General features: G+C 49.1%; 3 protein-coding genes across 3 annotated transcripts in view; all 3 read left to right on the forward strand.

The window, feature by feature from the left end:
• The window catches only part of LOC114603038 (uncharacterized), a 47532-nt gene extending 43295 nt beyond the window's left edge, over positions 1 to 4237 (forward strand). Inside the window, 1 exon segment of the mRNA XM_077932442.1 lies at positions 1335 to 4237. Within this exon segment, the coding sequence (XP_077788568.1) occupies positions 1335 to 2612 (1278 nt within the window). The 3' untranslated portion in view covers positions 2613 to 4237.
• LOC114603042 (uncharacterized) overlaps positions 1 to 23148 on the forward strand; it is a 41337-nt gene that overhangs the window by 12705 nt on the left and 5484 nt on the right. The window contains exons 2-5 of the mRNA XM_077932431.1: positions 11930 to 12567; positions 13183 to 13264; positions 14838 to 14920; positions 15230 to 15356. Of these exons, the coding sequence (XP_077788557.1) occupies positions 12154 to 12567; positions 13183 to 13264; positions 14838 to 14920; positions 15230 to 15356 (706 nt within the window). The 5' untranslated portion in view covers positions 11930 to 12153. The remainder of the gene's footprint in view (positions 1 to 11929; positions 12568 to 13182; positions 13265 to 14837; positions 14921 to 15229; positions 15357 to 23148) is intronic.
• The window catches only part of LOC114603030 (uncharacterized), a 32075-nt gene continuing 18873 nt past the window's right edge, over positions 9947 to 23148 (forward strand). The window contains 1 exon segment of the mRNA XM_077932430.1: positions 9947 to 10035. The gene's annotated coding sequence lies outside the window, so the exon portion shown is untranslated.

The following is a 23148-nucleotide window of genomic DNA, read 5'->3' on the forward strand; positions in this document are numbered from 1 at the left end:
TGTATTGATTCCTGAATAGTTTCTGTATTAATATTCACTTTTTGTCCAAAATTAGTCACTTTTTGTTCCAAGTTATCAATTTTTATAATCATCACACCCATCTTCCTATGGAGCTGTTCCAGTGAGTCATTAATCTTACATAATGCAACCACTAAGGCTTCTTCTGTCAACATTCTTAACAGTCCAAGGTCAATCCCAGATTCTCACGGTCTTGTCTTACAGCTGGAAATTCCCCACTCAGCTCATGTAACAATTTCAAAGGCTGCCTCTAGAGGGAAACAATTTCTATTTGTATCAATCCTTTTAAGCACAATTAAAACAATAAAGTTAGTTTCAATTTTCAATTACATTTACTCCTTTTTAAACACAGAAGGAGACAATGGAACCAATGTATTTCTCTTCTTTAACTTACTGTCAACAAACGATCTATTCACAGTCAATGAACATATCCAAAACTTCAGTCCTTCTAGCAGCCCGTTTCCATGTTCAGAGCGGTGGTAATTTGACTTTCTTCACTCTCTCCTGCAGGCTTGCGCGGTCTAAAAATTCCCCCCTCTCCTCTTGCTTCCAAGGGGGGTTTGATGATTTTAGCCAATGGAAGTTTAATCCTTTATGGAAAGCTTTCCAAGACGTTAGCTTGCAGCTTTTTTGCTCCAGTCTATTTACAAAAGGGGAAGGCGGACTTCCTGTTTGAAACCTCCCCGTTTCGGTACCAAATTAAGACGTTTAAAAATCCAATTTTCCGTTCTACTCACGGGTAGTTGTTTTAAAATCGAATTGTCCACACAAAAAAGTCAGCGTTCTCCGGCAACAGCAATGCGGCTTCACTCCGTGAAAGAAGCAGTCAATTTGCAGCACCGCGCCACTCACCCCACGTCGCTCCGGATCCCCGAAACCAGGTTTCCCCGCGAGTAGGGGAGGCGCAAAAGGTGCCAGCTGAATCCCACGTTCACAGGCTTCACCCGCCTGTGATTTTTTGTGGGTCCCCGCCTTCGCCGTGGCGGTCAGATCCTAATTTCCACGAAGCGAATTCCTCTCGGTCAGAGGAATTCAGCCATTACCGGAGGCACTACCCCAGAAGTCCTAACTCCCTTCAGTTCTTTGCCTCTCCCAAGCATTAATTAGCATTGTTCCATAATTTGGGACTGCACTTCTTCCTGAGACTCTAATCTGTTTGCCTCTTAGTTTCAGGTGGTGATGAATTGGAAATAAAGAACAAGGGAGACCACAACGAAATCCACACAGTGGAGGAGCCATATCAGGATTCAGACTGTGGAGAGAGCTTCAGTCAGAGCTCCCATTCCACTTCCCATCAAAGAAATCCCCTTGAGAAGAAACCTTATCACTGCTTGGAATGTGGAAAAAGCTTCACTCGGAGTGCCAATCTCACTTCCCATCAAAGGATTCATACAGGGGAGAAACCCTATCAGTGCGTGGAATGTGGAAAGAGCTTCAATCAGAGGGCCAAGCTCATTTCCCATCAAAGGATTCATACAGGGGAGAAACCCTATCACTGCTTGGAGTGTGGAAAGAGCTTCACTGATAGCTCCTCCCTCACCTCCCATCAAAGAATTCATACAGGGGAGAAACCCTATCAGTGCGTAGAATGTGGAAAGAGCTTCACTCGGAGTGCCAATCTCACTTCCCATCAAAGGATTCATACAGGGGAGAAACCCTATCAGTGCGTGGAATGTGGAAAAAGCTTCAGGACGAGCTTTGAACTCACTTTGCATCAAAGGATTCATACAGGGGAGAAACCCTATCACTGCTTGGAGTGTGGAAAGAGCTTCAGTCACAGGTACAATCTCACTTCCCATCGTAGAATTCATACAGGGGAGAAACCATATCACTGCTTGGATTGTGGAAAGAGCATCAGTCGCAGCCATGATCTCACTTCCCATCGTAGAATTCATACAGGGGAAAAACCATATCACTGCTTGGAGTGTGGAAAAAGCTTCAGGATGCGCTCTGAACTCACTTCCCATCAAAGGATTCATGCAGGGGAGAAACCCTTTCAGTGCATGGAATGTGGAAAGAGCTTCATTAGAAAGCACAGTTTCACTTCACATCAAAGAATTCATACAGGGGAGAAACCCTTTCAGTGCTTGGAATGTGGAAAGAGCTTCAAACAGAGGGCTCATCTCACTTCCCATCAAAGGATTCATACAGGGGAGAAACCCTATCAGTGCTTGGAATGTGGAAAAAGCTTCAGGACAAGCTCTGAACTCACTTCCCATCAAAGGATTCATACAGGGGAGAAACCCTGTCAGTGCCTGGAATGTGGAAAGAGCTTCAGTCAGAGGGCCAAGCTCACTTCCCATCAAAGGATTCATACAGGGGAGAAACCATATCAGTGCTTGGAATGTGGAAAGAGATTCACCTGGAAAATAAGCTTCACTTCCCATCAAAGAATTCATACAGGGGAAAACCCCTATCAGTGTCTGGAATGTGGAAAGAGCTTCACCAGGAAAGAAAGTCTCACATCCCATCACAAAATCCATACAGGGGAGAAACCCTAACAGTGAGTGGAATGAGGAAAGAGCTTCAGTCAAAGCAAAAATTTCATTTCCCATCAGAGAATTCACACAGAGAATTCAGTGCCAAGAGTGTGATCGGAGGGATTTATGAAAGTTTGGTCTCATTTTTAAAGTTCTTAACACAATTGGAGCTCTTAAAAGGACTTAGAGCTCCCTGAAAAAGCTAAAATCAAGACAGGTTTGGATAAGTTCGTTTCTCTTTGAAGGAAAATATTTCTTCTACTCTGAGCCACTTAAAGAGAATTGGATTCCTGCAAGACAACCACTCTTATCTGGACGTCTAAATTGCTATGTCCTCTTGGACACATTTTTTATTTTTTTATGGTTCCTCTCTTAAAGTAATTATTTGGTTTATTTGTTTAATTGAAATCTTAATTTGAGAAATTGGATTTTATGTTGAACAGCTTATGTGTGTTGGGTATCAGGCTGGAAGGAAGAGGGAGGGCTGGAAAAATGCAGGTAACAGGATATCTTGGGAAAGAGTTATTCTGTGACCTTGACAAACTGATAAGGTGCTGCTGGAAAATAGGCTGCTTTGAGAACAAGGGAGAGGGAGGTTTTGAATATAGCAGTTCAAAAACAGTTAACACCAGGCCTGTGTTAAATTTGGAGAAGCTATTAGCCCGAATTGATAAAAATCATTAAATAGTGACAAATTTGACCACTAAAGTAGAGACACTGACAAAGAAAACAGAAGCACTAGATATCTCCATGAAAGGAAGGGAGGAGAAGTCTGAAAAGCTGGGAAAAAAGACAAAAAAATGGAAATAAGAACAGGAGACGCTTAGGATTGATGTGGACGGTTTGGGTGGAAGATAAGAGGCAATTGCGGGCGCTTTGGCGGTTCTTGAGATGAGACAGAAATCCCAGCCTCTGAGACGGAGAGGAGGGAGGAGAGCAGGATTTTAGCAAAGGTTTGAGCAGAGTGGCTGGGAGTGGAAGAGGAATTCATGGAGGAGGCGCCACTCTCCTCACAGCCAGGGGTGGTGGCTTTTGGGTAGAAAACCAATGTGAATAAATCCCCCCAGTGCCACCCCCTGGCCGGTCTTCCTGTCTCCCTCTCCCTGTGCCCCCACCCTGCCCCAATCAAAGTCCCAGCCAGCAGCTGCCCCTCCAGGCCTTCCTCCACCCATCTTGGGGCCTCAAGGCATGCGGGCAGAATTTGGTGGGGGGCCCGGCTGGGCTCAGAGGTCTGCTTTCCTCTCCTTACACTGGGAAGCTTGTCTACTAACTAAGGGATAAAGAGTTGTTTGGAAGACTAAGCCCTCTCAACCCCCCACCCTGTTTTGAGGAAAACCCGCAGGAGGAGCGGGTAAGGGAGGCAGAACTAGGAAGTCAACCGGCAGCCCTGGAACAAGAGCCAGAACCAGGACCCCTACTGGGAGACACCCAAGACCACAAGACATACATAGGTGACCGGCGTACCTCAACGACTAGGAATGCTAACCTCCTGGGCGCAACAGGAACGTAGAGGGGAGGGGGCTTATGTACTAAGCTTTGATCCTAGAACAAAAGGCAAGTAGGATCCTAGAATGCAACAACGGATTGGCCTGCAGGAAAAGACCAATCAGGCTCCAGGAGGGAAGCAGAATCAGCCAGTCAGACGGGACTGATTGTGTAAATAATGTATATAACAGCCTGAGGTTTGGGGTGCAATTAAATCACTGCTTTACAAGCTGCAATAAACAGCATGAAATCACTACAGGACTCCTGAGTAGATTTCAGACAATCTAATGCATCTTTGGTTGGGATTGTCCATCAAGGAGATTGGAGATAGTTGCCAGTCAAAGGGTAGTTTAAGACGCGGGGGGGGGGGGGGGGAAGACCTCCTTGTGAAAGGGGGGCAGTTTTGGGAGACATTCCAGCTGTGGCATTGGGAGCCAGAAGAGGAATCCTGGAAGAGGACACTCCAGGCTCATCTAGTCCAACCCCTGCAATTCAGGAACCCCAGTTCTTAGTCCCGCCAGCTCCCTTGAGCTGGGCAACTCAGATGCCTGGAGCAGCGCCCCGTTGGAGAGCAGCCTTGGGTCGCCTCTGGAGCTGGCTGGACCTTTTGGACGGCTGTTTCCATCCCCCTTGCCTCCGGTTGGGAGTTGTAGTCCAAAGCCCATTGAGGGTGCCTGGTCCTGGAGGTGGTTTTCAAGTTGGAACTATGTTTTGACCCTTTGCCAAAAGGAGATGCCACAAAGTGTGTGTGTCGGGAGGGTGTCTTTTCAGTGCCAGGATACAAGGTGCTATCTTGACCTGGGAGCCCAATCCCTCTCCCCCACCCCTAGAAAAGGGGGTCTTCCCCTCATCCTCTCCTTGCAGAACCCCCTTTTCCTTCCTCTTTGCAACTCTCTCTCAAGGGACCCTGGAGCCAAACACTTGCAGAGTGTTACTTCTCAAGCAAAGGGTGGGAAGGAATACATTCTTGTTGCTCTTGAGATGTACAGAAATCTGTTCCCCGCGGAAGGAGAAGCTTGCAAGGCCCCCAAAGTCCCCCGATGGAGCAGCTCTGCGCCTGCACCACGCCTGGGGCTCCTCCGCAGGGAGAGAGGGACCAGCAAAAGGGTTAAGTGGCACCAAGCTGGCTTCCTAGAGAGGAATAAAGGGAGGAGGCTCCCCAGAGCACAAGCTCCGCCCCCATCAGGGCTTTTGTCTCTCTGCTCCCCAAGTGCTGCCTGGGGGCGCCTTCTGGGATCCGGTGAGTGGTCTTGGGGAGATGGGGGGTCCCAGGGCTGCAGGGGAGGGTCCCCCAAAGAAGACCCCTCTGGGTCCCTGGTTTCTGAGAGAGAGAGAGAGAGAAGGGAGCAGGGCGAGGTCCGCTTTGCAAGGGCTCAGAAGAACAGCCATGATGGCCAGGGAGTCATGATGAGAAACCCCCAAAGTCATCTAGCCCACCCCTGGCCAGCCAGGAATCTTCTGCCCAGCCTGGGGCTCGAACCCAGGAGCCTGAGATCAAAGAGACTTGTGCTCTACCCACTGAGCTCTCCTGCCATTTCTGGAAGAGTCTGAGAGAGAGAATGTGAGCTTGGTTTGCTCCACCTGGCAAGGGTTAAAAGGAACTGAGCTGCATTCCTAGAGAGGACAGGGAATAAGGGGGGGCAAGGTCCTCCCAAGCAAATGCCCCTCCCTCCTTCCCAGGATCCTCCCTGCAAGAGGGGGAGGGGGCTTTTATTTCCTCTGCAGGAGCTGCCTCAGTTTCCCTTCTGGCATCTGGTGAGTTTCCTCTCTTTTCTGCCCTAGGGTGCATTGGGGAGAAGTGGGGCGGGGTTTCCCAGGGCTGCAGGGGACGGATCCGTGGGGATTCTGCTCAGCTCCTGCAAGGGGATCCCCAAGCCAGGGCTAAGAGGTTCTGCCCCCCTTCCTCTCTGCAAAGCCAGGGAGGCTGCAAGTAGCAGGAGGTCTGCAACTCTTGTCTTGCTCCTTTGGGGAGGGGTCAAGAAGCTCAGGGGAAGTGGCAGGTTGGGGCCCCTAGGAGAATATCCTACACCCGTTTAGCGGACAGACTAAGAGCCCTGGAGCTGGAGGAGGGAGACCTGGGCCCAGTTCCCCCCATGGCTAGGAGCTCTGGAGGGAGGTGGGGAAGATGGGGAGTGAGAGGAGCTGGTTCTGGGTGGAAACATCCACTCTGAGGAAAAGATCACCAGCTAGAGAAAGGAGTCTCTGAGCTTAGTGGGAAGGACAGTGTGTGGTGTCCTGGGAGAGTAATTCAGGCCAGGAATGAAGTGGGAGGCTGAGCCAGGAGAAGGAGGAGCTGGAAAGAGACCGGCTGCTGAGCTCTCATCCCAGTCAGGAGGGGAGAGATCCTTCTAGAAAGAGAAGACTCCCAAACCAGAGATCCCTTGGGTCTTTTGCCTGGAGTACCTCGGGAGTAGGGTGACTGGCAGAAAGTGCCACCTTGTTAAGAGCCAAAGTCTTAAGTGTGAAACAACTGAGAAAACCTTGAAGGGAAAGAACATTGTAAACTGAAATATCCTACGTTTTATCCACTCGTGTCATAAACTTCCTTGTTAAATAAAATCGTTAATGTTTATTTGAAGAAATCCTGCCTGAGACTCCCAATTAGTAAGTTTTACCTCACGCGAGTCCCCCACAAGATAATCTGAGGTAGTTGGAGGGCATTTGTGGGAATTGTGTTCTGTGAGGTGGGTGCACTATATTTAAGAGAGAAGATGGGCCCAAGGGTGCCGGGGGGGGGGGGGAGAGCCCTTGCGTCATCGCATATTAATTGGGGGCAGAGGTGGGATAGGAAGTTAAAACCCACACAGATCCTATTTAGTTTTGAGCGGACTGGCAGACTTAAACATTCATGAGGAAAAGTGGATGGTGCACTTACGCCCACAGAGATGTGGAATTTTGAGTGAAATCTACCCAGATCTCAGAGAGGACGAAACCTCTGATTCCCTCACATTTAAAGAGAGAGTGAAAGTGCGCTTTGGACTGAGTGCAGAACAAATCCAAAAAGCCTTTCGTGAAATTCAATGGAAACCAGGAGAGACTTAGGCCCAACTGGGTAGCCGAACTGACCAAGCTCTGGACAGATGGGAGGAAAGTGAGAAGAGCTCAAACAGCTCATCACTTTAGAGCAATGTTTTCAAGAGGTTCCTGCTCATTTAGGCTGAAAACAGTAACTGAAGTCTCTACCTTGGGAGATGAAATCAAAGGAGACTCAGGGGGAGCAGTAATACTCAGTCCCTTCCAGAAAAAGCAACCCAGGGAGGAAGTGGGGTCTCAAAACGACAGCCCTGAAGGGCGGGCCCAAGGGTGCCGGGGGAAAAGAGCCATGACACGAAGTAAAAACCCACACAGAAACGTACCCAGAGACACAGAACAACCAGTTTAATAAAGGAGTGAAGTTATTTGATAAAAAAAAGAAAAAATTCCTGTCAGAAAATGACCAGCAAGCGCCAAGCCAAAGAGACTCAGGATGACCCAGCTGCTGCGTCTGAGGAGAATCCTAATATATTGAATTAGAGATGATGAGGCTAAGATTGGAATTGTCTAAGGTTGAAGGAGAGAAAGAAAGAGGCCAGAATGGCAGCTGCCCTTCATCTAGCAGAGATACAGAGAGAGAGAGAGAGAGAGAGAGAGAGAGAGAGAGAGAGAGAGATATGAGCCCAAGAAGAAAGAGACAGGGAGGCCAAGATGGCCCATGAAAAGGAGATGTTTCCGTTAAAAATGGAGGAGATTCAGGCGAGGGCAGAACTGCCGCAAGCAAAGTCGGGGGTGGAGATTTTGCCTCAGCAAATGTAAAGTATGTAAAAGGTGATGGTGTGCAAGCCTAATGGTCCAAGCTTCAAAATGCCAGTTTTCAAAATGAGGCAAGTCAAATATTTTGGTCCCGTCCCAAGGGGTGGAAATATACAACCTGATTGGAGCAAGGCAAAGGTCCTTCAAGAGGGGCCTAGACCCTCCACAGAAAGAGAAAGAAGAGCTTTTCTGGGGGGAGTGGGATATTGTCCTCCATTTATTTCTCCTTTTAGCCCCCATGATGCTCCTTGACATGACTGGGTGAAGAAAGACCAGCCAGACAAGAGCATTTGGAGGGAGCAGTGCCAGGCAGCGTTGGGACATTTAAAAACAGCCCTAGATCCGGGGTCAGCAAGCTTTTCCAGCCGGGGGCCGGTCCACCGTCCCTCAGACCTTGTGGGGGGCCAGACTATATTTGGGGGGGGGGGGATGAACCAATTCCTATGCCCCACAAATAACCCAGAGATGCATTTTAAGTAACAGGACACATTCTACTCATGTAAAAACACGCTGATTCCCGGACCGTCCGGGGGCCGGATTGAGAAGGCGATTGGGCCACATCCGGAAGAGGACGGAGTCTTCATCTCCTTGGTTGCCCTTCTCTGGGAGGGTGGGCAGATTGTGAGGAGCAAAAACAAGGACGCGATGATGACTCTCACTTTCAAGACTCCTCCTATAGGTAGGCTAGAGAAGCTGTGAGATGTTTTGCTGAGGGGGGGGGGCAGGAGAAGAGAAGAGGAACGCAAGTCTTCCACCCCCAGTTATGTCTCCTCCAGAACGTCTGGCCACAGACATTTTGACCAAAAAATCCACCTGGACAGAATTTTTACCCCTGAAAAAGAGGACGTGTCCTGGGAAAAGAGGACACATGGCAACCCTTCTTCTCTGGCGTCCCTCGTAGCCGAGTAAGACTGTTTTCCCTAAACACGGTTTCAACCATGAGGCCCTCAGTGACTGTGGGGGCCAATTCTGGATCCAGGCGTCCTTCCTTGCCTGGTTGAAGGAGCTGTGAAGACACACTGATTCCAGAGGATGAGGAGCGTCAAACACACCGTTGAATCCACACGGGTCTGGCACCTGGTGTTGGCAACCCAAGTCTAAACCCAATTCCAACATTTATGAAATTGAGGTATTTTGCGGGGCTTGGGCACCCACCAACTTAGAACAAGCTCACCAGAGGGGGAATAAAAGGCTTCCTAGGAAAACCCCCCTGGCTGCTCCTGGGTTGCTTCCAAGGCGACTTCACCAAGAACATACATTTATGGCTGAACTACAGACACAAAGCAGCAGGTGGGACAACACAAAATTGCCCCCCCCCAGCCATGTCTGGCAATGTCTCCCCCCTCCAGCTGCTCCTTCACCCCCTCCCCAGGACCCCCACTTGCTGGTACAGGGCTCTCTGCCCCGCAGCCCCCCCAGGGGCCCCCAAGAGAGACTCGCCCCCCCCCGGAGAAGAGACACCCCCCCGGTCCCCCATCTGCCCCCCACAAAGACACAAAGCAGCAGATGGGACAACACAGAATGGCCCCCCAGCCATGTCTGGCAATGTCTCCCCCCTCCAGCTGCTCCTTCAGCCCCCCCCCCAGGACCCCCTCTTGCTGGGACAGGGCTCTCTGCCCCGCAGCCCCTCCAGGGGCCCCCAAGAGAGACTGCCCCCCCCGGAGAAGAGACACCCCCGGGCCCCCCATCTGGCCCCCCTCTTGCTGGGACAGGGCTCACTGCCCCGCAGCCCCACCAAGAGAGACACCCCCATCTGGCCCCCCCTGGAAGGCTCTCCTCTCCCCCGCCCAGACGCCGCTTCGCAGCCCCGGGCAGAGAGACGGGCTCCTCCTCCCGGACACGGGTTCCCCCTTCCCACGCACACGCGCCCAGTCCGGCTTCTTCCCGGCCAGGCGCCCCTCCGCACCCTGCGATGACCCCCTCTTGCTGGGACAGGGCTCACTGCCCCGCAGCCCCCCAGAAGCCCCCAAGAGAGACATCCCCATCTGCCCCCCCAAGACCCCCCCTCCCCCATTGCGGGCCCAAGGGCGGCCTCTTCCCCTCAGAGGGAGCAACTCGCCAGGCCCCGGATGGAGCAGCTCTGCGCCTGCGCGACGCCCCGAGCTCCTCCGCCGGGAGAGAGAAGGGTTAAGGGGCGCCGAGCTGGCTTCCTAGAGAGGACAGGAAAGGAAGGCGGGCCGCTCCTCCTCCTCCCCTCTGACGTCCCTTCCGGGCAGAGGGTCTCCTGGGCCAGAGCGGCCTCGCCTTCGCCGGCCGGGCTCTGGTGGGTCTCCTCTCGGGGGAAGCCTGGGGAACTCCCTGCCCCGGGAGGCGGGAAGGGGAGGGAAGAGAGGCTGGGGGTCCGGGAGGGAGCCAGAGGGACCTCAGGCCCTGGCCAGGGAGGTGGGACTGGAAGACAGTGAGGAGGGAGAAGGACATTCGGAGGGACATAATTGTGAGGGAGAAGGATATTAGGAGGGACATTATTATGAGGGAGAAGGATATTAAGAGGGACATTATTATGAGGGAGAAGGATATTAGGAGGGATATTATTATGAGGGAGAAGGATATTAAGAGGGACATAATTATGAGGGAGAAGGATATTAAGAGGGACATAATTGTGAGGGAGAAGTATATTAAGAGGGACATTATTATGAGGGAGAAGGATATTAAGAGGGACATAATTGTGAGGGAGAAGTATATTAAGAGGGACATTATTATGAGGGAGAAGGATATTAAGAGGGACATAATTGTGAGGGAGAAGTATATTAAGAGGGACATTATTATGAGGGAGAAGGATATTAAGAGGGACATTATTATGAGGGAGAAGTATATCAAGAGGGACATTATTATGAGGGAGAAGTATATCAAGAGGGACATTATTATGAGGGAGAAGTATATTAAGAGGGACATTATTGTGAGGGAGAAGTATATTAAGAGGGACATTATTATGAGGGAGAAGTATATCAAGAGGGACATTATTATGAGGGAGAAGGATATTAAGAGGGACATAATTGTGAGGGAGAAGGACATTCGGAGGGACATAATTGTGAGGGGGAAGTATATTAGGAGGGACATTATTATGAGGGAGAAGGATATTAAGAGCGATATTATTATGAGGGAGAAGGATATTAAGAGGGACATTATGAGGGAGAAGTATATTAGGAGGGACATTATTATGAGGGAGAAGTATATTAAGAGGGACATTATTATGAGGGAGAAGTATATCAAGAGGGACATTATTATGAGGGAGAAGTATATTAAGAGGGACATTATTATGAGGGAGAAGTATATTAAGAGGGACATTATTATGAGGGAGAAGTACATTAGGAGGGACATAATTATGAGGGAGAAGTATATTAGGGGGGACATAATTGTGAGGGAGAAGTATATTAAGAGGGAGAAGGATATTAAGAGGGACATAATTGTGAGGGAGAAGTATATTAAGAGGGACATAATTATGAGGGAGAAGGATATTAAGAGGGACATTATTATGAGGCAGAAGTATATTAAGAGGGAGAAGTATATTAAGAGGGACATTATGAGGGAGAAGGACATTAGGAGGGACATTATTATGAGGGAGAAGTATATTAAGAGTGACATTATTATGAGGGGGAAGTATATTAAGAGGGACATTATTATGAGGAAGAAGGATATTAAGAGGGAAACACCATGAAGATGACGCTTCCCTTCTCTCTCTATTCATAAATCTCTGTATGTCGGCCATTTCCCCTCCCTAATTCTTTATTTGACGGAAAGTCCAGTTTCCGAGGCGTCTTCCAGGGCAGTTCCACCCAGAGGGCCTTGCCACCGTCCCCTCGGATCCAGAGCAGGAAGTCCCCAAGGGACGGTGGCTGGAGCTAGACATGGGCCCTGCTGCTCACCAAGCCACCCAAGCAGATATGGCTGGCTTGGGGCGAAGCTCTGGACTATGAAGTGGGGTTGGGAGGGACCCCCACTGTTGCCTTGGCTCCGGATTACACTCACTTGTCATTCACAGTTATGACCTCCCTCCCCTCCCCCCCCCCCCCGACAGCTTGGAGTCTGAGCTGTGGTGCAATCCAGCCCTGGTTCCAGATTACACTAGATACTAATTACACTTGATTCAAATGACTTGATACAAATGACTCACTTGTCACTCACAGTTATGACTTCTCCCCCCCTCCCCCCCCCCCCAGGCAGCTTGGAGTCTGAGCTGTGGTGCAATCCAGCCCTGGTTCCTAGCAAGACTCAGCCACGCTTCTTCAGGGAACATTCTTCTTCTCTTGGCTGTGCTTTGATCTTATAATGGAAGAATGTGTTTGATTCGTAGGATTTGCTGCAGCTTGCATTAGGACACACAGAACTTGGCAGAGGACCAAGGGGCTCCTTCCGATCTCTTGGAGATTTCCGGAGAGCCCAGATGGATGAGCAAGACTCAGCTGGCCCTGAAGCAGGAAGAGGCCATGCCATGGAAACGGGGAGCAGTGGGGGATTCTGGGAAAACTCTGTGCAGAAGATCCTGGGTGAGGAGGACACCCCTTGCTCAGAGGTGCAGAGCCAGCAGCTCAGGCAGTTCTGCTACCAGGAGGCCAAAGGACCCCGAGAAGTTTGCAGCCAGTTCTACCATCTTGACCATCAATGGCTGAAGCCAGAAAAGCACACGAAAGCTGAGATGTTGGACCTGGTGATCTTGGAGCAGTTCCTGGCTGTCCTTCCTCTGGAGATGGAGAACTGGGTGAGGGAATGCGGAGCAGAGACCAGTTCCCAGGCGGTGGCCCTGGCCGAAGGTTTCCTCCTGAGTCAGGCAGAGGAGAGGAAGCAGGCAGAGCAGCAGGTGAGAGAGACTTTCCTCTGGATACTCCCAAGGGGCTCCAAAGAGGAGGGAGAGTATTCCCAAATCATTTCCTAATGGCCCATCCTTTTTTGGAAAGCATATTATTATTATTATTATTATTATTATTATTATTATTATTATTTATGACACCCATGTGGCTGGGTGCCTTCCAGCACATGTAAAAGCATAAGAAGACATCAGATGTCTTCTAAAAGTTATGCATTTTCTTATCTCCTTCTCACCTGATGGGAGGGCATTCCCCAGGGTGGGGGCCACTGTGGAGAAGGTCTTCTGCCTGGTTCCCTGTAACTTCACTTATCACAGTGAGGGAATCAGCAGAAGACCCTCGGAACTGGACCTCAGTCCATGGAGACGCTCCTGTGGGTAGACTGGGCCTTTGAGGCCAACACTTTGAATTGTGCTGGGAAACGTTCTGGGAGCCAGTGAAGATCCTTGAGGACCAATGTTTCATGGTCCTGGCAGCCAACCCCAGACACCAGTCTAGCAGAAGCAGGAAGCAGCTTTCACCTCTGTCCCCTGAAAGCGCTTGCCTCCGCCATTCCTTCTCTAACCCTTCTCCCCATTCTCTGTTTTGAATCCTTGTTGCTCTTTCAGAGGAAGGATCTTTTGGCAGAAATGGGTCTTGATTCTTCTGAGGCAGAGAAGACTCCGCTGGACGCCAGAGTGAGGCCTCTGGGTAAGGAGGAAGGAGGGTTTTCTCCCCCGTTTTGTCACATTCTCTTGGTTTCGAAACTAATCTGTGAGTTCTTTGTATCTTTTGGGGGAAGACACCTGGAGCCCAGAGCTCGGGGGGGGGGGGAAGAGATGTATTTTTGCACAACTATTATATGAAATGGGTACAAATGTCAGCAGGGGAGACGTTTATGATAGTAATTTGATTAGTTTACAATTACAGTTCAATAATAGCCACCTTATAACAATGCAAAATTACAGTACAATTTCTAATACCAATCTTATACAAAATTATATACTATAGGTCTCCCCCGCATGCTAAAACTGATGGTTTGATGATTTTCTTGATTTCTCCATTCCAAAATCTTATTAATTTCAATTACACTCCTGTCAAGATAACAATCCTTTATACAACAACTGCAGTATTAATGACTTCCATTCATATGGAAACATCAAAGAATATATAAAACTACAAGTGAGGCACTCCAGCGATATCCTTACTCTTCCTGTGTGTGGCAATCTTTCTGTTCATGATATTTCTTCCTGTCCTTGTAAAATGTTCTGTCTATCTTTTCCTGGTTGTTGCTGTTCTCCATCATTCCTTGGGCGGAGCTAATATCCCATTGTGGTTTCAGAAATTCTCCATCGCTCTGTCCTGAAAGAGAGGGATCTGTCAGAATTCCAAATGACTCAGTAATGAACCTTATCAGCTCCCTCAAAACTTTCAGATTCCTTACATCCCTCTGTCTGGCCGAAGAGAAATGCGCATTTATCCAATTAGATTAAATTCCAAGTCCTTTTAGCATTATTCAGTTCAGTCTGTATATAATAAAGGATGGGGAAGAGTCAGCTCTAATTTTCCATCGTAAACATTTTGTAAAATACAGCTTCCCTCCCTTTTTCCTTTTTGTTTTCACACATACAGTTCCATTTGATGTTATATTCCATATCTGCAGTCCAGTTTCATCCCTGCTCACCTGTACATAGATATTTTCAACTAGTATTCAATCACAGGCTACCAATTCATTAATGTAGAGAATAAAACTTGATATAAAGAAGCCATAGTCTCCCCTCCCCCCACTCACTGTCTTTTGCAGCAAATGAAGTTTATTCCCAAATTAAAACCTTAAAGACCTTGCAGCTGGTTCAATTCCACAGTTTATGAGCTCATCTCTTCCAGCAACGCCTGTACATTAGTCCAAATTGAGCTCTGATTGACAGGAGAACCTCTGCTTCTTAATGGCAGCGAAGGAGGGTTTTCGGCAGGCGAAGGGCTTTTGCACTCAGCGCCTCCCTGCCTCCCGCAATCCATGCCGGAGCCGGAGCCTGATAGCGAGACAAACTGGGAGTGAAGCCCGTTCCCCCCTGTCCCTGGGGGCAACTTGCAAGGAGAATTACCCTCAGTCATCCTTGTTTTTCCTTTGCCAACGATCTCCCGCTGCCTCCATTAAAGCAGAGCGGAACCGGAAGCTAGCAGGGGAGACTTGGACGAAGCCCAATCTGTACTGAGAGATGCACTGTTTCACCTCTGAGAGAAGCAGGCGCTCACGGTTTCCACTTACCTTTGTCTCTCCCAGGTGACGGAATGATGCCACCAAGACCTGCTCCTTCCTCTTTTCATGGTGGTGGAAGGGAGGCAGCAGCTGTGGACCCAGATCAGGTAGGGAGAAGGAGCCTTGTGGGGAAGGACTGCTGGGATACAGACTGGCTGGATGCAGAGGAATGGTGGGAGGAGCCAGAGAAGAGGGAGCCGACTGGGAGGAGGAGGAGGAGGTGTCTGAAGCTGGAGAGGGAAGAGGGCTCAGGGAGCAGAGGGAGTCTGTGGCAGAGAGCAGCCCAGACTCCGAGGCAGAAGCTGCAGCAGGAGAGAGGAGGGATGAGGAAGGCAGAGAGGGGTCTGGCCGCTGTAGACAACAACAGAGCCAAATGAATGTTCTCTAAGAGGACAGCCTTTGTCCTGTTCTGTTAGGGTCCAGTGTGCTTTGAAGATGTAGCTGTCCATTTCACAGACGAGGAGTGGGCGTTGCTGGATCCTGACCAGAGAGCTCTCCATAAGGAAGTCATGGAGGAGAATCGTGGGATCTTGGACTCTCTCGGTAAGGCTCCCTATTGGATCATCCTATCTGTTTTGTAATTCAAGACATCTCTCTATGTGACGAACCTCTGATATTTCATAGAATCATAGAATCATAGAATCATAGAGTTGGAAGAGACCACAAGGGCCATCGAGTCCAACCCCCTGCCAAGCAGGAAACACCATCAGAGCACTCCTGACATATGGTTGTCAAGCCTCTGCTTAAAGACCTCCAAAGAAGGAGACTCCACCACACTCCATGGCAGCAAATTCCACTGTCGAACAGCTCTTACTGTCAGGAAGTTCTTCCTAATGTTTAGGTGGAATCTTCTTTCTTGTAGTTTGGATCCATTGCTCCGTGTCCGCTTCTCTGGAGCAGCAGAAAACAACCTTTCTCCCTCCTCTATGTGACATCCTTTTATATATTTGAACATGGCTATCATGTCACCCCTTAACCTCCTCTTCTCCAGGCTAAACATGCCCAGCTCCCTTAGCCGTTCCTCATAAGGCATCGTTTCCAGACCTTTGACCATTTTGGTTGCCCTCCTCTGGACACGTTCCAGTTTGTCAGTGTCCTTCTTGAACTGTGGTGCCCAGAACTGGACACAGTACTCCAGGTGAGGTCTGACCAGAGCAGAATACAGTGGCACTATTACTTCCCTTGATCTAGATGCTATACTCCTATTGATGAGGCCCAGAATTGCATTGGCTTTTTTAGCTGCCGCGTCACACTGTTGGCTCATGTCAAGTTTGTGGTCAACCAAGACTCCTAGATCCTTTTCACATGTACTGCTCTCAAGCCAGGTGTCACCCATCTTGTATTTGTGCCTCTCATTTTTTTTGCCCAAGTGCAATACTTTACATTTCTCCCTGTTAAAATTCATCTTGTTTGTTTTGGCCCAGTTCTCTAATCTGTCAAGGTCGTTTTGAAGTGTGATCCTGTCCTCTGGGGTGTTAGCCACCCCTCCCAGTTTGGTGTCATCTGCAAATTTGATCAGGATGCCCTTGAGTCCATCATCCAAGTCGTTGATAAAGATGTTGAATAAGACCGGGCCCAAGACAGAACCCTGTGGCACCCCACTAGTCACTCTTCTCCAGGATGAATAGGAACCATTGATGAGCACCCTTTGGGTTCGGTCAGTCAGCCAGTTACAAATCCACTGAGTGGTAGCATAGTCAAGTCCGCATTTTACCAGCTTCTTTACAAGAATATCATGGGGCACCTTGTCAAATGCCTTGCTGAAATCAAGGTAGGCTACATCCACTGCGTTCCCTTCATCTACCAGGCTTGTAATTCTGTCAAAAAACGAGATCAGGTTAGTCTGACATGACTTATTTTTCAGAAATCCATGCTGACTATTGGTGATCACAGCATTCCTTTCTAGGTGCTCACAGACTGTTTGCTTAATGATCTGCTCCAGAATCTTCCCTGGTATTGATGTCAGACTGACTGGGCGGTAATTATTTGGGTCCTCTCTTTTCCCCTTTTTGAAAATAGGGACAACATTTGCCCTCCTCCAATCTGCCGGGACTTCGCCTGTTCTCCAGGAATTCTCAAAGATGACTGCCAGTGGTTCTGAGATCACATCTGCCAGTTCTTTTAATACTCTTGGATGCAGTTCATCTGGCCCTGGAGACTTGAATACATCTAGACTAGCCAAGTATTCTTGTACTATCTCCTTAGTTATTCTGGGCTGTGTTTCCTCTGCTGAATCATTTGCTCCAAATTCTTCAGGTCGGGCATTGTTTTCTTTATCGGAGAAGACTGAGGCAAAGAAGGCATTGAGGAGTTCAGCCCTTTCTGTGTCCCCTGTTTGCATTTCACCATCTTCTCCTCTGAGTGACCCCACTGTTTCTTTGTTCTTCCTTTTGCTACGAACATACCCATAAAAGCCTTTTTTGTTGCTTTTAACCTCTCTAGCAAGCCTGAGTTCATTCTGTGCTTTAGCTTTTCTGACTTTGTGTCTACACGTGCTGGCTATTTGTTTGAATTCCTCTTTGGTGGTTTCCCCCCTTTTCCATTTTTTGTACACATCCTTTTTAAATCTTAACTCAGTTAAAAGTTCTTTAGATAGCCACCCTGGCTTCTTTAGGCACCTTCCATGTTTCTGTCTCATTGGTATTGCCTGAAGTTGTGCTTTTACTATCTCCCTCTTAACAAACTCCCAGCCATCATGAACTCCCTTTCCTTTTAGTATTACTGTCCATGGGATCTCACCCAGCACTTCCCTAAGTTTTATGAAGTCGGCTTTCTTAAAGTCAAGAAATTGAGTCCTAGTATGCTTGGCTGCTCCTTTCCGCTGTATAGTAAACTTCAGAAGAGCATGATCACTCGCGCCTAATGATCCTTCCACTTCTACCCCACTAACCAGGTCCTCAACATTGGTTAGGACCAGATCTAAAATGGCTGTTCCTCTTGTTGCTTCTCCCACTTTCTGGACAATGAAGTTGTCTGCAAGTCCAGTGAGGAATCTGTTTGACCTTATGCTCAATGGGGCTCAACAGCGCCACCCACAGCACCTGGGATGTTAACACTCCCACAGCAAACCTTGGAGGGATGGCTATTGATTGTTTTCCCTGTGAATATTCTTCTTTCAGTTCTGTCGTTTAAAACCATGATCAGGCTGTCTGAACTGCCCAGGCCTTCTTAAATGTAGGATTCAGAGTGATTTGAGGTGTTGAAGTAGCTTCAGTCAAGTTTCCTGCTTTTGTTCTTCCTTCTGTCTCTCTCTGGTTGACCAAAGAGTCGCTTGACATTGGAGATGGCACAGATTCCACGACTGAACCAAACAAACTCCATCCCAAAACAGAGCCAGGCTTTTTGAATCTCAGGCAGTGAACCCTGTAGTAACAATAATGATAATTTTATTATTTTCACCCTGCCCATCTGACTGGGTGGCCCCAGCCAACAAATAGAAAAACATAATAAAACATCAAACATTAAAAACTTCCCAATACAGAGGTGCCTTCAGAAGTCCTCTAAAAGTTGCATAGTTATTTCCTTGACATCTGATGGGAGGGCGTTCCACAGGGTGGGTGCCCCTACCGAGAAGGCCCCCTGCCTCGTCCCCTGTAACTTCTCACAATAATGTAACATTTAAGTACAGTGGTACTTTGGGTTAAGAACTTAATTCGTTCCGTAGGTCCGTTCTTGACCTGAAACTGTTCTTAACCCAAAGCACCACTTTAGCTAATGGGGCTCCTGCTGCCGCTGCGCTGCCAGAGCACAATTTCTCTTCTCATCCTGAAGCAAAGTTCTTAACCTGAGGTGCTATTTCTAGGTTAGCGGAGTCTGTAACCTGAAGCGTATGTAACCTGAGATACCAGTGTAAGGAAACTTGAATAATAATAATAATAATAATAATAATAATAATAATAATAATAATACTGATATGACAAGTTTCTGCTGCATTCTGTGATGTCGAGAATTTAAGAAAACATCCAAATTGGTTTAAGGTGATGCACATCATCATTAAATTTTTAGCCACTAAAGAAATTTAAATTTGGCAGCTGCTACACACATTTGTTCAATATACAAAATGTGTTTTTCAGCACACAGAAGTTCATTCCCCTACCACAAGGCAGCTGACTATGACCAAGTCAGTCCAGAGTCAATGTTCCCAAATATTTCTCAAGCTCTTACAATTTGTTTAGATTTATTACTGCATATTGAACAACGTAGCATATTAAATACAGTTGTACCTCGTTTTAAGAACTTAATTCGTTCCGGAGGTCCTTTCTTAACCTGAAACTGTTTTTAACCTGAAGCACCACTTTAGCTAATGGGGTCTCCTGCTGTTGCTGCCGCGCCGCCGGAGCATGATTTCTGTTCTTATCCTGAAGCAAAGTTCTTAAACTGAAGCATTATTTCTGGGTTAGCAGAGTCTGTAACCTAAGCGTATGTAACCTGAAGCGTAGGTAACCCGAGGTACCACTGTATATCTTAATTTTGAACAGGGAACTTTCCCGCTTTGGCCACCGTTAAAATAATAATGAAAGCACATTTTATTTATGAAGATAGTACAGATCCATATTTAAGTTTGAACAAAATGACGTTACCAGGTTAAGCTGTGTGTAATGGGAATTGGGGTTGCTTGTGTGTAAACCACCAACTGCTCCAAGCTGCTTGGGATGGTTGCACCTTTCCCTGGCTGAGCAGCCCTTAGGCGCGGCTACTTCAGTCGCTGGCAGAATCCGTCAGTGGGCGTTTTCTAAACTTCTTCCAACATAAAAATTCCTTGACGCCCAGTCTCCGCCTAGATTCTCTGCGCGGAAGCCTTCTGCGCAGTGTGGGCGTGCCAAGCGGGGGTCTGGTGCTCTCCCCGCTGATCTCACTTGAAGAGTCTCGGAGCCCTCCCTCCGAAGTGCTCTCAGCCTCCCCTTTCTTCCTGGTGTCTCCTTGATTGCCTTCCCCAGCGGAAGCTCTCTCTCTCTCCTTGCTAGTCCCCTCCCCTGCATCATTGGGGCGACCTCCCTCTCCTCTGGTCTCTGATGGCAGTTCCCTGACATCCACCTCCCTCCCAGGGCCCCCCTCCCCTCCCGTCCGTTCCTGGGACGGTGAAGTGGGGAACCCCCTGAACGAACTATCCTCCTCCTCAGATGATTCCAACACTGCTCTCCACCTGCTGTTGTCTCTTTCCGCTTCCCACTCTTCCCAGTCGGATTCCTCCCCTTCGGATCTTCCCCCTTCCTCCTCTTCGGAGGCGGGAAATCCCATAAACTCTTCCTCATCCTCCGTGTTGCCAAATTGCTGCTCCCAGAACCTCCCTAACGGCTTGGGTTTCCTTGGGAACCTGCGATGGAACTCCTCCTCCAGATACACATCCCAGATCTCTCCCGCTGGAACCCAAGTGTTCTCCGATTCGGGCTCCCCCTCCCAAGCCACCAGATATTCCACCTGTCTCCCTCTCCACCTGGAATCAAGAATTTCAGCTGCATGACTACTGAGTTCCCTTTCCTCCACCCGTGGATGCATGGGTGTTTCTCTTCCTTGTCCCAGAAATTCCCTCCCTTCCCTGTACGTTGAGAGTAGGGATCTGTGAAACACCGGGTGCAGTTTCATGTTGCTGGGCAATTTGAGTCTGAAAGCCACCGGGTTCACTTGTTGTGTTACCTCGAAAGGTCCCAATCGTCTTGGCCATAATTTCTTACAACCCCCTTTGAACGGTAACCCTTGGGTAGACAACCACACCTGATCCCCCACTCTTATAGTTTCCCCTTCTCTGCGGTGCTTGTCTGCCTGCCTCTTATACGCTTCTTTCGCCCTTTCCAGGTTAACCCTGAGTTGTTGGTGTAACGCCTCCATCTCTTCCACAAATTGTTCGGTCGCTGGCACACTCCACCTTCCCTCCCCCTCCCCTGGGAAAGCCCTGGGGTGACACCCGTAATTGGCCATGAAGGGACTCATCCCCGTGGGCACATGTTCCGCGTTATTGTATGCAAATTCAGCCAACGCTAGTTTGTCCACCCAATCGTTCTCCCTTTCGTTGACATAGCAGCGTAGGTACTGTTGAAGTATGCTATTAGCTCTTTCTGGTTGTCCGTTGGTCTCTGGATGTCTGGCCGTCGAGAAACTCATCTCTACGTCTAACAGGCTCATGAGCCTCCTCCAGAATCTGGAAGTAAATTGCCGGCCTCTGTCGGACAAAATCCTCAAGGGGGCGCCATGCAACCTGAAGACATGATTAACAAACAGCCTCGCTGTTTCTTCTGCTGTTACTGCATGCGAGCACGCAATAAAATGGCACATTTTGGTCATCAAGTCAACTACCACCATGACGGCTGTTTTCCCCCTGGACTTGGGTAAATCGGTCATAAAATCAATTGATACCACTTCCCATGGTCTTTCTGGTGTGGGTAAGGGTTCCAGTAACCCCGCGGGTGCTGCCCTCTCCCCTTTAGCGTGCTGGCAGCGCTCGCACCCCCGTACGTACTCCCTCACATCTTCCCTTACTCTCGGCCACCAGAACTGCCTGGTGACCAGCAACATGGTCTTGTGCTGGCCAAAATGTCCCGCCGTGGGGTTGTCATGAAGCTGTTTAAGTATTTTCCCCCGCAAGTCCTCTTCTGGTATGTACAACGCTCCCTTATAGTACAAAACCCCCTCCTTGACCTCAAAACCTCCCTGATTTTCTTCTGTGTCTCGGATCTCCCTGATTTTGGTTTGGGCGTACTGGTCGTCCCTTGTCCGCCCGGCCAGCTCTTGTCTCCCTACCAACACTCCCCCACACACCCATTGGTTCTCAGGTATGACATGACGTGCTTCTGGCACTCCCTCTCCTTCCAAGTACTATGGTTTGCGGGAAAGAGCGTCTGCTCTGACGTTTTCCTTCCCCGGCACGTACCTAATCTCAAAAAAAAACTTGGAAAACTCCTGTGCCCATCGCACCTGTCTTTGATTCACGCCGTCCTCCAATACTCAAGATTCTTATGGTCCGTGCACACCTGGATCTTGTGCTGTGCACCTATTAGAAAATGTCTCCAGCAGCGAAAAGCCTCATGTATAGCCAGCAGTTCCCGATCATACACCATGTAGTTTTGTTCGGACTTGTTCAGCTTCCTCGAGAAAAAGGCGCACGGCTTCCACTCTCCACGATTTCCCAGCTGGAGTAATACGGCCCCCACCGCTCGGTCTGACGCATCTGTCTCCAGCCTCATCGGCTTCTGCAGATCCACGTGTAAGAGTTGCTCTTCCGAAGCGAACTCCCTCTTTAGCTCCTCAAAGGACTGCTGAGCCTCTGCTGTCCATTCAAACTTCTTCTTGCTGCTGAGGCAATCGGTAATGGGAGCTGTCAGGTGGGCGAAGTTCTTGATGAATTTCCTGTAGAAATTTCCAAACCCCAAGAACTTCTGCACGTCCTTCCGGTTCTTGGGCGTCTTCCATTCCAGCACTGTCTACACCTTGCCTGGGTCCATGGCTAAGCCCTTGTCAGACAACCTGTAACCCAGGAACTCTACCTCTCGGGCGTGGAATTGGCATTTCTCTAACTTGACCCACAGCTGGTGCTCCTGCAGTCTCTGCAGCACTTCCCTGACTTCCTTCACATGCTGCTCCTCGTTCTCTGAGTAGATTAGCACGTTGTCCAAGAAAGCTACGCAATTCTTGTAGAGCAGGGACCCCAGCACATGGTGCATAAAACTTTGAAATGTGCTGGAGCCTGATTGGAGTCTGAAGGGCATAACTAGGTACTCAAAGGCTCCCAGAGGGGTGAAGATGGTGGTTTTCCATTCATCCCCCTCCCTCATCCTTATCAAATTGTACGCCCCTCGAAGGTTCAACTTGGTAAAAATCTTCCCTTTCCTTACTCTGGCCAAAATGTCATCGATTCTCGGCATGGGGAAGGTCACTGGTTCCGACACCAGGTTCAAGGACCTATAATCTATGACCAATCTGGGCTCTTTGGAGTCTCTCTTGTCCACAAAGAACACCGGACTGCCCCCCACTGCCCTTGATTCTCGTATGAAACCCCTCTTCAGGTTCTTATCAATAAACTTCTGCAACTCTTGCATCTCCCTCTCCGACATGGCATACAGCTTACCCACTGGCAGCTGGGCCCCTGGGAGTAGGTTGATCTGACAGTCAAAAGGCCTGTGGGGGGGGTAGCCTGTCCGCCTCCTTCTCACTGAAGACTTCTTCCAGGTCTGCATACTGAGGTGGCACTCTCCCCTTCTCTCCTACCGCCATTCCTGCCACTCTGGCCACTGCCATCCTCTGGGTCTCTCCCCCGTGGCAGTGCTCCATGCAGTAAGCTGACCCAAAGGAGACTGTTCGCTGGTGCCATCCCACCACTGGATCGTGCAGTGCCAGCCAGCTC

Source organism: Podarcis muralis, chromosome 7 (assembly GCF_964188315.1).
Source record: "Podarcis muralis chromosome 7, rPodMur119.hap1.1, whole genome shotgun sequence".
Taxonomy (NCBI): domain Eukaryota; kingdom Metazoa; phylum Chordata; class Lepidosauria; order Squamata; family Lacertidae; genus Podarcis; species Podarcis muralis.